The 15,881-nt window shown below is 50.1% G+C and overlaps 7 protein-coding genes across 7 annotated transcripts; 4 read left to right on the forward strand and 3 right to left on the reverse strand.

Moving 5' to 3' along the window:
* Positions 1 to 159: 159 nt before the first annotated feature.
* On the reverse strand, positions 160 to 1,596 carry FMAN_14482 (uncharacterized protein; the record flags this gene model as incomplete). Its single annotated transcript, XM_041825185.1, has 1 exon — positions 160 to 1,596. The coding sequence occupies one exon, from the start codon at positions 1,594 to 1,596 to the stop codon at positions 160 to 162; it is 1,437 nt and encodes a 478-aa protein (XP_041690591.1).
* A 1,274-nt stretch (positions 1,597 to 2,870) lies between these two features.
* Positions 2,871 to 4,418, forward strand: FMAN_14483 (uncharacterized protein; the record flags this gene model as incomplete). The annotated part of the gene is made up of 1 exon (XM_041825186.1): positions 2,871 to 4,418. One exon carries the CDS (start codon positions 2,871 to 2,873, stop codon positions 4,416 to 4,418), a length of 1,548 nt encoding a protein of 515 aa, XP_041690592.1.
* Positions 4,419 to 5,537: 1,119 nt separating this feature from the next.
* Positions 5,538 to 6,834, forward strand: FMAN_14484 (uncharacterized protein; the record flags this gene model as incomplete). The annotated part of the gene is made up of 5 exons (XM_041825187.1): positions 5,538 to 5,681; positions 5,736 to 5,772; positions 5,823 to 6,282; positions 6,328 to 6,458; positions 6,506 to 6,834. The coding sequence occupies 5 exons, from the start codon at positions 5,538 to 5,540 to the stop codon at positions 6,832 to 6,834; spliced, it is 1,101 nt and encodes a 366-aa protein (XP_041690593.1).
* Positions 6,835 to 6,996: 162 nt separating this feature from the next.
* FMAN_14485 (related to 2-polyprenyl-6-methoxyphenol hydroxylase and related FAD-dependent oxidoreductases) lies at positions 6,997 to 8,274 on the reverse strand (the record flags this gene model as incomplete). Its single annotated transcript, XM_041825188.1, has 1 exon — positions 6,997 to 8,274. The coding sequence occupies one exon, from the start codon at positions 8,272 to 8,274 to the stop codon at positions 6,997 to 6,999; it is 1,278 nt and encodes a 425-aa protein (XP_041690594.1).
* Positions 8,275 to 9,409: 1,135 nt separating this feature from the next.
* On the forward strand, positions 9,410 to 11,822 carry FMAN_14486 (uncharacterized protein; the record flags this gene model as incomplete). The annotated part of the gene is made up of 4 exons (XM_041825190.1): positions 9,410 to 9,923; positions 9,971 to 11,206; positions 11,253 to 11,519; positions 11,572 to 11,822. The coding sequence occupies 4 exons, from the start codon at positions 9,410 to 9,412 to the stop codon at positions 11,820 to 11,822; spliced, it is 2,268 nt and encodes a 755-aa protein (XP_041690595.1).
* Positions 11,823 to 11,976: 154 nt separating this feature from the next.
* Positions 11,977 to 13,166, reverse strand: FMAN_14487 (uncharacterized protein; the record flags this gene model as incomplete). The annotated part of the gene is made up of 2 exons (XM_041825191.1): positions 11,977 to 12,907; positions 12,952 to 13,166. 2 exons carry the CDS (start codon positions 13,164 to 13,166, stop codon positions 11,977 to 11,979), a joined length of 1,146 nt encoding a protein of 381 aa, XP_041690596.1.
* A 533-nt stretch (positions 13,167 to 13,699) lies between these two features.
* FMAN_14488 (uncharacterized protein) lies at positions 13,700 to 15,656 on the forward strand (the record flags this gene model as incomplete). The annotated part of the gene is made up of 3 exons (XM_041825192.1): positions 13,700 to 14,001; positions 14,051 to 14,078; positions 14,127 to 15,656. 3 exons carry the CDS (start codon positions 13,700 to 13,702, stop codon positions 15,654 to 15,656), a joined length of 1,860 nt encoding a protein of 619 aa, XP_041690597.1.
* Between the last annotated feature and the right edge of the window lie 225 nt (positions 15,657 to 15,881).

A 15,881-nucleotide genomic window follows, 5' to 3' on the forward strand; every position in this document is an offset into this window, starting at 1 on the left:
AGTGAGTGATATATATGTAGATATAGTGATATAGCCCGCTAGGTGCCGAACTACCTTGGGATACTTGAGTTTGTATAGGAATGTCCATCGTGTGTAAGGGGGCTATAGTGCAGCTTGTTTCCGGGTAGGCCATTCTTGCCAGCCCACTCCATACCGATACTACTTCTGCCGTCGCTGTTGAGTGGCCCCTACCAGAGCTTTTAGTGCCCGAAGATCATTCTCATCTGCAAATTTAGGGAGATTAGGCGGTATCTCTGGATCCTCTTCGTCGAAGTCGGGGTACCATCCGAATTGTTGCAAAGGGACGAAATGGTTTGGGAGTAAACCCATATCGAAAGCCATGTAGCGTGATTCCCAACCATCATTGCCACCTTTAGGGTCCAGCATGCGGAAGAATTCTTCCACATTGGTCTCCCAACTGAGGCTGAACTCAGTGAGTCCCGAAAGGTCCTCACGAATGCTGTCAAAGATGTTTGCCCACCTCTTGTGAAAAATAAAGGACTCGCCTTCGCCAAAGAAGGACTCGCCGCTTTTTTTCTGCCAGGCTTCAGTATTTATACCTAATTGTTCCTTAGAACCCAATGGAATCCACATATGGGTGATTATATGACAGCTATTAAGTCGCAAGCATTTGAGTGTCTTTTGTTTAAGGACCCAGTCAAACAGCGTATTGTGGCCGATAACATAATTACTTAAGGATAACGTCTTGAGCTGCGGAAAATCCAGATTCGAGCCATCAAATACCCCCAGCGTGAGACCCCATTCGCGATGGGCGTTGAGAGTTAGTTCAACCAGCTGGGCGGCGATAGGAGGCAGAAGCGAGTATTGCAAGTATGACTCAAATTCAGTTCGCTCTTTCAATTCCACGGTCATCGTGTTTCCTGGGTCGATTTCGGCGTGCTCGTGGCAAATAAGAATATGCAATTGCTCGATGCCTTTGAAAAGACCATCGGTGAGTTCGGAGGGAAGAGAACTATTCGGAAGGTTTTCGAGCTTCAGCTCCCGGATGGCAGATATGCCAGATCTGGCATGATGAGATTGGCGTGTTTCGTGTCCCCGCAGAGCCTTGAGGACACTCCTCAGAGTAGCCTCGCGTGCCTCTCGCGCCTTGTAGTCAAGATTAGAGTCTCTGATATCCATCCAGTCGGGGCACGACTTCGGGAAGCGCACCTCAACTGATTGCAGATGGTCGAGCTCAGAAATTCCGTTGATAGAGGAAGTGAATGCAAGCCATTCGCCTTCCTCACTCCAAAACTTCCACTTCTTGTGGTTATCGGTTGAATATGTTTGAATCACAACGCGTTGGGCGGCGCCCCTAATAGCTTTCGAAGCCACTAACTTGTTCCAAGACTCGAAGTTTCTGCCTGCCGCGTCGACGCTGTAGCAGAGCGTGACGGTTTTGAATAAGCGTTTTGTTATAAGCCGGTTCCACGTGCGGCAAACAAGACGAGTCCGGTGCATGTCCAGAACGTAGATGCCTGTCTGTGGGGTTATATTGGCATTATGAAAGTGAGCCCGCGTGTCCTGACTGTATCCCTTTGACAGCTGGTGGATTATAAGATCCAAAATCTCTTCCGGAAGATCTTTTATCTCCATAGGGCATGGAAGAGTATTCCTAGTTATATAAGGAGAAAATTTTCATGTGATTCTGAATGCCGGTGTGAGTTACTTGGGTTCTAGAGTAAGACAATAACAGAGGGAAGAAAACGCCTAGGCGTTCTTATAAGTAGTAATGAGAAAACCCAAGTGCCACGTCATTAGGTGAACGGCCGCGCTGACAAACCGACAGGGTTTATTACGCCTGGAAACACGAATCTTACAGGGCCATCAGTCACAATAAACTGTTTACCCTTCGGTAGGCCTGCTTGAAAACCAATTTCTTCTCCAAGTGTTTGAGCTGAAACATGGTCTGTCAACTCTAGGCTGTTTGAGTATTATTAAGCATCTATAGAATTGATATTTGTGTGTTTCAGATGCCCCTTTAGCCCAGTCTTTTGGTCGCCATTACAAATCTGACTGCTCTCGCACTGCCTCTAGGTTAGGTGTCCATTTAGGCCGACTTTTCGCCTAGAAAGAAAGATTTCCTGCAGCTTGTGGCATAACTTCGCGTTCTGTCCCCTATCTTGCATATCAGAATAGAAAATATTTTATCTTCTTGGGCGTGTATCTGCATTTATACATGTCCGACTCGGCCGTACCTATCTTGCTTAGGTGGCCATTGATCCTCGCCATGCCTTTACGAAGTTACGCGAACATATCGGCCTCCTGTCTCACTAGGCAGTCATACATGACTTTTGTGTGTTTACTTGGTAGTGCTTGATCAATGCGCTGATTGCATACGCCTACTTTATCGAGCAGCTTCTGCTGCTGGCTCAGTCGCGCTGCCCTTAGTCTGATCTAAGTGGAGTGAGCCTGAAATGATATTGCTTGCGTCGTGCATTCTGCTCTCGTGGCTCTGGCATTGGGTAAGTTCTTGTTTTGAAAGTCGATTTTAATTGAAAATAAGGATTCATCCATGTCTCAAATTTTGTTGGCTGCTTGTACAGTGACGCAGGAACGCGTTCAGTGGGCCTACGTCACTTCGTGTTCATCTCGCGCGTCCAGGACTCATCCTTATCGATAAGAGCTCGTTAGCGAAGATCATCGCGGTTAGCATCTACATCAAACTACGTCTAAGATACCAGCAAAAGTTATGTATACACTAGCAGCCATAAACTGGACAGGTGGAGAAAACCTCGAGACATGTTTCAACCCCGCACCCACAATTCTCTGAACCATTCCCATTTTACCTCCGCTAGCATCAAACGAGCCAAAGTCCACCGATCCGTTTTAAACTGAGCCTATCTAGGGATAGCTACCATCGAGCAACCATGATAGACCTGGACGAAGCTATGTCTATAACCTGGGTTGACGGCGACGAGGATAATAACGAAGCGATGCGGAGCGTGGGCTTCTATGAGCACGCAGAAGCACCACGTGCATTTCCGTCCTTGGAATTATACACGACCCAAGAAGTAGATACACGCTGCATGATCTGCGGCGTGAGCTTTCACATCAGCCGTCACAGAACAAATGGAGAACACCCCTCCGCAGCATGGAGCAGCCATGCAGGAGATGACATCGGGGCATATCCCGGAAGCCAGAACTGTGTCCAGCCAGACTGCACTTCCATCCCAAGAAGCGGCTCAGGACCTGGGACAAGTTTGCTCTCCCCCAGAAATCTCGGCTCTAGCCGCTCTGAGCATATTTCTGGGCCGAACTGCAGATCGACCAGTGCATACCACGGAGGCCGCATCTCAGTCGAGGCGATGAGAGAGTGCAACACATATCAATGCCTCCTACTCCGCGACGAATCATGGGAGCCAGAGGATGGCGAACTTGAAGATTTTGAGAGACAAGGCAGCCATGTACTCAGCGGCCTGGCGGATGCTGTGAAGTGTAATCGCAGGGGATACTATGCACCGCAATTCTTCCCAGAGCGCAACAAGGTCCGCTACACAGTGACGACCTTTCTCAGTGATGGAGTTCCGGCGATGCCATTCCATCCGACATGCTTTGAGGTATTCAAGCGAGCGTCGATATATCGATATGGTTTTGTGAATGTAAAGGCTCTAGTGAGTTGGGCACAGGAAAGAGCGGCGCCATCGATGCGGCTACCAGAACATGCCGCTGTGAAGAGAGCAAGGCAGATGCAATGGATGCATCACGCCGGGGACGAGTTTCTGGCCGCGAATCCGTGCTTCATCCCCGGGTTGCAGGACATTATCGATTCCGTGCAGAATATCTATAGTCCAGATGATATTTGCTCAGATGCGGCACCGCCCGCCCTAAACTCTACAGACATGTTCTCCAAGTTTCCGCAGGAGATCAAGCTCGAGATCCTACTACAGCTAGATTCCTGGGACATCGCCAACCTACGCCTATCATCACGAGCATTCCGGCACCTCCCGCAATCGCTCTTCTACCAGCTGACCCTCCGCGAACTCCCCTGGCTGTACGAAGCATGGACGCCCCTCCCGCTCTCATTCTTCGTCACGACAACTGCAGTTGAACAGCGAAGAATCGGACAGAGACTGGATGAAATTAATCACAAAATCTCAGTTCGTCGTCAAGACGATGATGGATCGGAAGAGAGTGCAGCAAAGATCAAGAGCTTGGTTAATAAGGCGGCTAAGCTTGAAGAGAGGCGGAAGCAGAGCTACAAGACTACGCCGGTTAGGTTGTTGGACCGGAGGAGCACTAATTGGACGCAATTGCGGGGGGAGTTGGCCCGACGGTGGGGAGAACTGCCGGGGCTGAGGAACAGAAGGAGGATTTGGAACAGTTGCCAGGAAATCATGGACCGTGCAGAAACGATTCCTACTGAGGAACGAGACGATGACCGGGGTCTTGGTCAATGGATTGCTTACCAGTTTTGAACAGCTTATCGCGGTAATTACCATAGCGTCACTCAATAAACAAGTTTGCTCCCCCAAGCCTCACAGCACGGTCCATACTGCATGCCATTCCTTTATTCTCTTTATCAGAAAAAGCAAACAATTTGCACTGAAATGAGTCATCAGCAGCCTGCCTCACGAGGCTGTTGTGCTGTGCTTTTCGTTCACACCACTTTGTCGTCTTTTCAATTGCGATAAGCAAACGCAACAAAGAAAGCCTCATTTTAACGGGCGGCACATTGCAACGGCTAACGCTGGCCCCAAGTGGGACTTCAAACCTGGGGTAAAATATCCACTACCTTACTCTACGGCCCCCGGCCGTTATGACGTGTACCAAAAAACCCAATTCCTCCCAAATTCCAGTCCTTCCCTTTGAGCAAACACACCGAAAACACCAAAAGGAACAAAAAGAAGGCTCGTGGAACAAATCTCACCGACATGAGACTAAACTCCATCAAGAAGGTGTCCAAATCCTAAAAAGAAAGCCTAATCTTTACGCTGGCAGGCCTGAGAGATAACGACGACTGCGTTTTTCTCAGCTTGGGCCAATTGAACCCTTATCTTGGTGGTCACTTGATCAGCGTCGCAGTGTCTCGTGTTGATTCGCCCAACAAAGCCCAGTCTTTGGTGTGTGTGGGCGTGATGACTGCGCGACTTTTCCCCCCCCATTGAGCCAATGCTTGGGTGATGCAGACAAGGGTTGAAAATAAGGCAGCCATTTTATCGACAGCCAAGCTGACGGGGCGTATTTTCTCGCTGTAATTTATCAGTGGCTGTCGCCCTTTTTCAGCTTTGGTGTTGGGGGAGGGTTGCACAGAGTGTCGGCTTGGCCTGTCAACGTTGTGGCAATGCTAATTGCTTGGCCCCTACCAGCACCGACACCCTATCACCCAGCCCAGCACCAGCACCAGCGCAGTCTAATCTAAGGCAAATCCTACCGCTCGTATCTTCGGCATAAAGGCTCCCTACGTCGCCCCTCTTTTTTTCCCCCATTCTCTCGTCTTCCCCCCCGCCAAAAGCTCTCTCTCATCTCTCTTCGTTTCTCGCTTTACGCAATTCAATGACTCCCAACAGCGTGTCTTCGCTGCTGTCGCTTCAATCATGACGGGCCGGGTTCCCAATGTCTGGGCCGCCATCATCATCCCCGTGCCCGCGAGTGCGCTCGCGCTGGTTCTGAGGATCAAGGCGCGGCGCATGACTAAGATGGGCGTTGGTTATGACGATGCCTTGTCAATCGCAGCTTGGGTACGCCCTCACCCTAAGTTAAGACGTGATTAATAAATGCTTATTCTCGTGTAGTTTGTGGCTCTTGGTTATGCAATTCTTCTCATCGTGTGTGAGTGATGCCCTTTTATTCCATCTCATCATTTTAATTAACGTACCAAGGGACTACATGTTACTACATGGGTCGCAAAATCGGCCACTTCCCTGAAGACAAGATCGATCACATCCTCGAGAAATCTCACGAGATTCTCTTCGCCAGCGAGATCCTGTACTCATGGTCAATCTTCCTCAGCAAAATGTCTGTGCTCACTTTTTACCGTCGCATCTTCCAGTTCTCATCCATACGCGTACCCATCATTATCTTGATGGTGTGCTGTGGATGCTGGATCACCATCCGGACCTTCATGACCATCTTTCACTGCATGCCTGTGCAGGCGTACTGGGATAAGTCGATTGATGGGAAGTGTATGAATAATATTGGGCAGTATTATCTCGGGACTGATTTGACGCATTGTTTGATGGATTTTATCATCCTGGCTTTGCCGTTGTTTGAGGTTGTGAGGATGAAGTTGATACTGGGGCAAAAGATTGCTGTCATTGGTATTTTCAGTCTTGGTTCATTGTAAGTTCACTCCTTCATGAGTCTATCAATCGCTTACACTGTCAGGGTCGGTATTGCTTCCATCTTTCAGATCGTCGAGGCCCAAAAATACACCTCCAACTCACGAGAATTCCCCTACGACTTCTCCCTCGCCATGGTCTGGGCCAACGTCGAAGTCCACCTCGCCGTCTTCACCAGTAAGCCTCCCCCCAGCTCTCCCTTTAACCATCACTAACAACTCCAGGCTGTCTCGCTCTTCTCCGCCCCATCTTCCGCAAATTCATCCCAGGCTTATCCTCTGGCAACACCACCTATCCCGCCAACGGCCTCAGCCACGCCTCAAACACCTACACCAACTCCATCGCCCTCCGCCGCTCCCGCAGCCCTCGGGACGTCGAGGAGGTCATTGAGGGACAGCGTGCGTACGCCTATCTGGACTACGACGCAATCAGCTTACCAGGCGCCAAAGACGTCAACTCCATCTCGCGACTGCAGGAGCGTGAACATCATACACCTAGCATGACTGAGTCTGGCGGTAGAGGTTCCCTGTCGTCGCAGAATAGTGTCCGATGATGAACTTTTCCTTGTGATCTGTGATATTGATACCTTGATCTTTTCGTTGTATATATACCTCTGTGTGTTTTGACTCATCTTGAGGTGAGTTTTGTAATCATTGAGAAGAGATGAATTGCGTGTCTAACTATGATACAGCTTTGTTGATTGATACCCCTCATTTCATTTCTCAGCGTTCAGTATAGGATATTCTGGAAGTTTCCAGTTTGCGATCTTTGAATCAAGGCCCATTCCTTGATCTAGCTTGAACCACGATGCCATTCTTCCCAGCGTGTGAAGCACCTGAATCCCAAATTGCGTCTTTGGCGCGAATACCGCTCTAGCGAATGCGCTCTGGTCGCCCTGCATAGATGTCGCTATCGGCCGATAGACCTCCTCATATCTCTTGACGCCCTGCACGACTCCCCTGCTGGGATTTTGCTTATACAGAGTCGCTACTTCGCCAGCGAGGACATACGATCCGATGATGGCCCATGTTGTTCCGAAGCCATTTGCAGTCTGAGCATGCGCTGCATCGCCGAGAGCTACGACACGGCCTTTGGACCATGATCCTGGAGGCAGTCGAACTTCTTGGCAGGGCGTGGAGTAGAGATCATCTGCCTCTGGTGAATTCTTCAGCGCATCCATGAACCGAGCACTCTCCCACTTTCCATCTGCGAAAACATCCGCCCATGCAGCCTTGAGATCATCCAGCTTTCCCGACTTTTGCGCCGCTGCAAGACCCTCGTTCTGACTCTGTATGTTCATGTACACGCGCGTCATGTCCGGGCTGTCCTTTCTTGTGCCGAGCCAGCGTGAGCCAGGCATATGGCAGAATGTGAAGCGGTTTGTGTCGTGCGGTTTCGACAAGACGCTGAAGAAGCCGATGTAACCACCGAGGAAATGTCGTGGATCTGGAGCGTCAGGTCCGAGCATGAGCTGTCGTGTCCTGGAACCCGTGCCATCAGCAGCGACGACGAGATCAAAGTCATCCTTCTGACCATCATCAAACCCAACATGAACCTTTCCAATCGGATCACTCTCATCATCCTGCGTCAAGCTCGCAACACTTGTTCCAAAACGATGCTTCACATTCTGCTTCCCCTGCGTAAGTCCCAACAGAATATTTACAAGATCACCACGCATAATCTCATACTCGGTCGTGACACTCTGATGCCCAGTCCCGCTCTCAATCGTCGGGAAGAACACCTTTGTCCGACCATTCGTGTCAATCATCTGCGTTCCAACTTCATGAACATGCTTAGCGCGAATCGCAGGCTCAATACCCATCTTCTTCATGACCGCTACACCTTGATGACGAAGATCAAGTTGTTGGCCGTTCGTTCTGGGTTTGGGGGAGCGCTCGATGAGGGTGATTTCTGCGCCGGTGCGGGAGAGCCAGTGGGCCACTGAGGGGCCGGCGATGCCTCCGCCTACGACGAGGACTTTGAGTGTGGACATTTTAGTGAAGGATGGAAATAGTGGGTTATGAATGATCAAGAATTGATCTGATAACTTTATTTGCGAAATGAGTCTAAATACACAGTGATATCGGTGATTTGACCCGGCATATTTGAGGTGAACAGCCCGTCTTACGCCAAAACACCGAGATGACGGTAGCCAACACGCAATGCAATGTTTCGTAAGAAGCCACTCAATTCAGCCACAGATTATAAGATTGGTGCTTTTGACCCGTTAATTGCGTTGTCGGATCCGAGGCTTGATTTCCCCGGCAGATCAGATCATTTTCTCGTTGCGCAGGTATCGCGAGCCGTCATGTAATTTTCGCATTCCCAATTGAGGAGATGCATCGCGCACGTAGACTCGCCTGCAGCCAACACTTCGAGCGACGGGCCTGATACGTAATTGTCATTGTCAAATCCCAATGACCTGATTTCTTATCGCTGACGTGTTGTGTTGGTCCTCGTACAAAATCGGCCCCCAATCCACGACGGTCCAGAATCAGACGTGATAGGCATGCACCGCGACATCACAGCCCCAAAGCTAGAACATGCAAGGCATAGCCCAAGGCCTTCTAGAAGGACGGCAAGAATCCTTCCATTTTCGCATTCAATCAGATGCCCCATCTTGGCGTTGATCATTACGCCCAGCCTTGCAGCGATTGCATAAAATCGCCGCCCGAGTAGATCTCCCCAGGCTTAGCTCTCAGAATTCTGTTGCCTGTTGTGTAGGTGTAGCCGGGCGGTGGCTGTACCCATCGTTATTAGCCTAACAGCAGCTACTCCAATAACGTGCATGACCCCGCGTCGACCCCGCAGGCCTGTTAGTGCACCAGCAAATGGCTTCAGTGTCAATCGGATCATCGGCATGATTTTACTTTACCCTTGTGATCAAATTCCGCTGGCTTGCTTATCCAACCAGTCACACACGCGCATGCACTGCCTCGCTTGCCCACAAATGATGTAAACGCGGAGAACATGGCAAGATCGAGGGGTCCTGCACCGCGGCACAGTTCCGTGATATAAACTGCCAAGTTTCCATCTCAACAGGCGATAATAAACAAGCATCAACAACAATCAAATTTAACCAAAATACCACTACTCGCATATTCTCTACACACTCTCATTTTTTAACCATGGCTGCCCCTCCGGCTTACCAGGCCGTGGACGATATACCCGCCCCCGGCCCAGATGACCTCACAGCCCCATTCACAGATCTCCAAATCGACTCCCTCCCCCATGAACCAGACTCCAGTACCTGTCTCGCCCATCTCCGTCTGCTCTTTGCATTTGAAGCGCTCAAAGAAGACATTGGCTACACAGACGGTCTCTGGGGACTATGGGATACTCGCGCCGATGGAAACATGGTGGTCCATGAGAACGGCGACGTTGATGAGCATCCCGCTGCGGGCGAATTTAACCATGATCTAGAGGACAAGAAGAAGTCGCTGAGCAAAGTGCGCGAGAAGAGGTGGGCGCTGTTTGTCGCGAGGGCTGTTGATCGGTATGAGGCGTGGTGGGATTCACTCCCCAGGGAACTGAGCCGGTTGACGGAGGGTATCATGACTGATAAGAACTCTCCGTCTTTTGCGCAGTTTCCGGTTGGCGATGCACCTCGTTGGTGGGAGAAGAAGGCCCTCCCGCCTCTTGGTGAGTCAATTCAGCTACAAAATAAGGCAAGCACTAACAAACTGTAGACGTGTTGATGGTATATCACTCTCACATGTTGAATCCCTACAACTTCCTCGAAGACTGCATCCGTCAAGGCCACCGTCAATTCTGGCAATCCGGCATGCCATGGGGCCTCGTCAACGCCGCCATCGACGGCTCTTTCAGCTACAACGTCTCCGACGACGACAAGGCTCGCTGGGTCGCCCAAACAGGTCGTCAATGGGACAACGTCGACGATTCCCTCGTCAAGACCATCTCCTGCCCCAACAAGAACTGTGCCCAGCCCTTCGACGTCCCCTGGACTACCTGCGGTCTCGAAGAAACCCCCAAGTCCCCAGATCGCCCTGGTCTCATGGGCGCAGGCTACGGCGACATCAGGTTCGAGGCGCGCTGTCCAAAGTGCAACACCCGCGTGACAAAAGAAACCCTTAGCGTTGTCAAGTTCTGTAAAGATGCTGAGAACGTCGTGTTCAAGAGCTATCCTATGCCGGGGACGATTCTCTGGCCTAACAGCGGAACACCCGTTCCCATCACAACTCGCAAGGGAAATGCATTCGATCAACGCATGTTTCCCAATCGCATGATTCAGCATGTTTTGCGCGTTCAGATCCAGAATCTTCTTGATTCACCTGATCCTGAGGACCCGCCTACCATGGAGACTGTACGCAAGTTGATCGAGTCTGAGGCGCTCCTCAAACCAAGTGCTCTCGCTATCATCAACGGCAGCGTCGCAAGTGGACGATCGGGCCTTGTGCCAGCTTTCTCAAAAGTCTGTATTCGAAAGATGATGTCCCGATACTGGGAGAACTTCAGCCCTTTTGCCCTTGATCTCTGCGGCGCCGTGATGCGACAGGGTATCTTTGCTGAAAAGATGTGCAAGCTTGATTGGCTGCACTCCCCCACCGCACGAGAAACAATGGATAGATGTTGCTTGAAGTATAATCGCTTCATGAGGATCATCGCCAAGAATCCGAAGAAGACTGCTGTTCCTACCCTTGATGTTGATCTTGGCTGGCATACTCACCAACTCATGCCTTTGTCGTACTTTATGTATACCACCAAGCGAATATTCAAGTACGTGCGACACGATGACAAGATAGAGGATGAGAAATTGAACGATGGGTTTGAGTGGACGAGCAAGATTTATCAAGAGATGTTTGACGAGGTCTACTCAGAGTGTACATGTTGGTACTGTGAGAGCGTACGAGCCGCACACGTCACATCAATTGGTCGCGTTCTTAAACTCTCCCACAGCGAAAAGAGTAAGTAATGCTCAACTTGTACGAGAAGTATAACTGACAGATCTAGTTGCCGACAAGTTTTACGAGTCCGGAGCAGCTGATTTGTGTCCTCCCGACAACTCAGCCCATATCTCCTCTCACAACGCCGTCCGCACATCAAACGAAGGCCTCGTCGCAGCAAGCCACGTTGAAAAAGTGCAAAACAGAATTCGAGAGGTTCAGAACAAGCGCCTTGAAGAAAACTACCAGAAAGCGTGCAAGCGCGCTGAGAAAAAGGGTCGCAAGCTTCCTCCCAAGGATCAGTACTACGACCACTGGGGTTATTCCTACTGGAGTGAGTCTAGCTCTCCCTGAACTGAAGATTGAATTCTGACTGATGTGTGTAGTGTATGGACCCTTTATGGCGCCGGTTGTGTTTGTCCCGGTGGCGTATGGGTATGGAGCTGCGCCTGGGTGTGCGGCGGGAAGTTGTGGAGGTAATGCAGCGGGTGGAGGATGTGCGGGTGGTGGAGATGGTGGTGGATGTGCTGGGGCTGCTTGCTCTGGAGCTGGAGGCTGTGGAGGGGGAGGGGGAGGATGCGGCGGTGGTGGTGGATGCGGAGGAGGCGGTGGCTGTGGTGGAGGAGGAGGCTCTTAGCAGTTCGCCATTGTATCAGTGGATGAGACTTAATGCAGAGAAGAACGTCTTGAGCGGTGCCCTATAGATAGTTAATGTACCTATGTTACTCACGATATTGACCAGTCCTTGTAATAACTATGGTATCCTTTCTGCGTCTATCTGGATCTATCCCTCAAGCAAACGGCCCCTCAAACAGCCACTTTCCAATCTCCTTCTGAGCCTCTACCAACTTCAACTCAGCATCCTTCGACAGCTCTTTATCCCCATGAAGTAATATCAGATTCTCATACTTATCATACGCATGAATCTGATCCGGAATCAACAACCATCTATAACTGCCTTCTTTAGTCTTCGTCTCAAACGAATACCTCTCATCATCCAATATCAACTCCCCTTTAGGCCCAATTGCTTCTCTCCCCACAGTCTCATCTCCAATATCTCTCCCCGTCAGTCCACAAATCATCCTCCAGGCTTCTCCTGCCAGCATATCAAGCTCACACGCAAGGAAGAAGATATTCGGCGGTAGCTGCTCTTTCTCAGCATAAAAAGGATTCAACAATGGATCATGATGGTCTTGACCAGGTAGGGTGTACGCAGCTTCGAAAACAGGTGAAAGCGGAAACAGCATATCCGTCGTCTTGGCTCGGAACCCTCCAAAAGAAGGTTTCCACTGCCGAGTCTGTATCTTGTACTCTCGCCTCGTTGACATGTCGACGACTGGATACATCGGCACAGCGGTCTTGATGCGGCGTACGCCATCGCCACTGCCGCACATGCTCGGGAGGAGAGATACAGAGAGAGCTAGGTTTCCGCCAGCTGAGGAACCCATGATTGCGACGCGGTCTTGATCAATCGGGAGAGATGGGTCGGAGAGAGCAGCCAATATGAGAGCTTCGAGGTCGTATGTTGGGGTTGGGAAGTGAACACGTGGTGATTTGGAGTAATCCAGCGCGACAACGAGAACAGAGTGCATGTTGGCGAATGTGAAGTTGAAGTGGTCGTCATCGCGAGGATCGCCCATGACGAAACCGCCACCGTGGATGGTAAACACCGTAGGGAGTTTCTCATCGGTGGTTTCGTCAAAGGTTTTGGGAAAGAATATTCTATGGAAGTCAGATATTGTCAGAAGTATGAGTTGAAGACGTACCGTAGCGATAACTTTGGTCGACACGCGTATGCCTTGGTAAGAGTCGGCGCGTTAGCAGGCGTCACGATCTTTTCTTTCAGCGAGAGGCCATAATTCGCAACAACGATAAAGGCTCGTAGCGCATAGGCTATGACGGAGCATTTGATGGCGGTTAGTTTGGGAAGCGGCTCTTTGAAGCGCCGATGGGCTTCTTCGAGGGTGATTTTGTCGGGCATGGCGTTCAATTGAATGGAACACCTTAGAACAGAGTATATTTCGCGCCGTCGCAAGAAGAGGTGCGGCTTGGGATAATAAGTAGTATCTCGTGCCCCGCTAGGTCGTTCGTATCCGAGCGTGCCTCGGGATGCGACAAAGTCTATCTTGCTTCGTTAGGGGAGCTAGCGCGGTCAAGGCTGAGAAGGAAGGAATACGCAATTGATCATGGTGCATCGCTCTGCATGTGATTCGATGGGAAAGATCCCTGCGTTACGTCCAACCCTACGCTCACGGTCCATTGAGGTTTGCCAGTAACGCAAACGCTTTCAAGAGTAGAAAAGGCCGTATTTACGCTATGAATCGTCATCTTCACACGCTGTGCAGTGCATTCCATCGTCAGACAGAACAAACGAACTAACCCTCGGACTTCTCAATCACCGACGCTAAACCCCTCTCAGCCCCGACATCCCCGAGTCCTCCGCGCCCCCGAAGTCACCGAAACCAGCGACGCTCTCCCTTTTACACCCTTTAACTCCCCATCATCATCAATACCATGGCCGAACTACGAAAATATGCATGTTCAATGTGCGCCCGACGCAAAGTAAAGTGTGATCGCCAACATCCCTGCTCAAATTGTCAGAAAGGTAGAGCAGAATGTACCTACGAAGCGCCTCCTCCACCAAAACCTCGAAAAAGAGCTGCTGATGAGGATTTACTCGCGAGATTGGCGCAGTATGAACAGTTGATGCAGAAGAGTGGTGTGGATTATAGTCAGCATGCTAATGTTTGGGTGTCATCGGGTTTGGAGACGAAGAAGGAGGATGATACGACGGTGTCGAATGCTGCGACGGAGTTGTAAGTCACCCTGTCCGTTAATAGAATGCACTGATTCTAACGTATGTAGATGCCTCTGGTCAAAATTGAGCCATGAGGTAAGTCATGTCAATGATAATACGTCGCTGCGACTGACATGGCTACAGCTCAAGTATCCTCCTACGCTTACACTGCGCAACAAAGACGATCCGTTCCTCCATTCCTCACCTTCATTCCATTCCATAATTTTCGACCCTGAATCAAAAGCCTACGAGAATCACCCAGAACCAAAACAAATCTTCTTCTTCTGGCAGACCTTTGTCGAATGCGTCAATCCTCTTATCAAGATCGTTCACGTCCCAAGTCTACAGAAGCGCATTCTAGAAGCAAGCTGGGATCTACCAAACATACCAAAGCCCCTCTCCGCACTAATGTTCTCCATATACCTTCTTTCAGTCACCTCACTGTCATCAGAAGCTTGTGAATCGTCATTGGGGGAGGACAGAGGGGCATTGCTCACGCGCTATCGCACCGCCACGGTACGGGCACTTGCAGCAGCTGATTTCATGACTACAAAGGACCTTGAAACTCTTCAGGCCATGGTACTTTTCACCTTTTCGAATCCAGAAACCGACCTAGCTAGTACCATGACGGCCGTTGCTATAAGAGCTGGACAGATGATGGGTCTACACAAATCAGATACCGACGCGAAACTAACCTTTTTCGAGAAAGAAATGCGCATCAGACTCTGGTGGCAGATAAAAGGTCTCGACTCTCGAGTACGTGCTAGTTCTACCCCAGGAATCAAACTGGCAAGATCAGAATTCGGCGATGTTCGTCTCCCCTTCAACATCAACGACGCAGACCTTCATCCAGACATGCTCGAGCCTCCAGTCCAGCACACCGGCCCCACAGAAATGGTCTGTGTTCTGATGAAGTTTGAAGTAACACAGTGGCTCCGCTCATCGCCCAAAGCAGCAAAAGTGTTTGACTGCATAGCGCCCGGTTTCGGAAGACCCTGGGGGTCGACTAAAGCCGAAGACGAAGCGATCAACGAGCTTGAAGCTATCTACACAGAGAAATATCTTGTAAAGCTCGATAGAGCTGTCCCGTTTCATGACCTGACGTATGCCATGGCCAAACTAGCTATTGCGAGAATGCGCTTTAGGTTACATCACCCGAGGGCTAGAGCAGCACCCGGTGACGCGGATGTTTACATGACGAAAGAGGATAGCGATATTCTCTTCAACGCAGCGCTGTCATTTTTGGAACTCGTCAACGTGGGGTTTGAGAGTAAATTCTCATCTCAGATGTTTACTCATCTAACATCACTCTACCAAATCGATGCCTGGATCTACGTCATAAGTGAACTACGCCGACGACCTTCAGGCCCAAGAATTAATCTAGCTTGGAAACTGGTTGATAGTTTATACACTGATCATCCTGAACTTGTGGACAGTGTTGACAATTCTTTGTACACTGCTTTTGGCAACTTGACGTTGGAAGCCTGGGAGGCGAGGCGGAAGGCATTAACCGATGGTGAGAATGCGCCGGCTTGCATTGAGTTGCTTTGGAGTAAGAGACGTGTTGGGCAGGGTGATGCTGAGATGGCCGGTAGTGCACTGGATGCCTGGGATTTTAATGTCGGCGATGATCTGTTGGATTGGAATTATTGGAGCGATTTCGTGCGTTTTTAGGGGCTGATTGCCTCTGTAGACTGTAATACAAATGAAAGGGGACAATTACTAATGACGTATAATGTATACAGTCGCATTTTCGTACATCTGCAACCATCTCCAATGTTTCATGGCGTACATGCAGCTGGTGTCATGTCAAGCGCCTCCAATCGCATCACGACAGCATGAGTGGCCACCGAGTGAACACGTTACAACGGCCCTCCCAGCCTCAAAAGGTTAAAGATT

Source organism: Fusarium mangiferae (assembly GCF_900044065.1).
Source record: "Fusarium mangiferae strain MRC7560 genome assembly, contig: FMAN_scaffold020, whole genome shotgun sequence".
Lineage (NCBI taxonomy): Eukaryota > Fungi > Ascomycota > Sordariomycetes > Hypocreales > Nectriaceae > Fusarium > Fusarium mangiferae.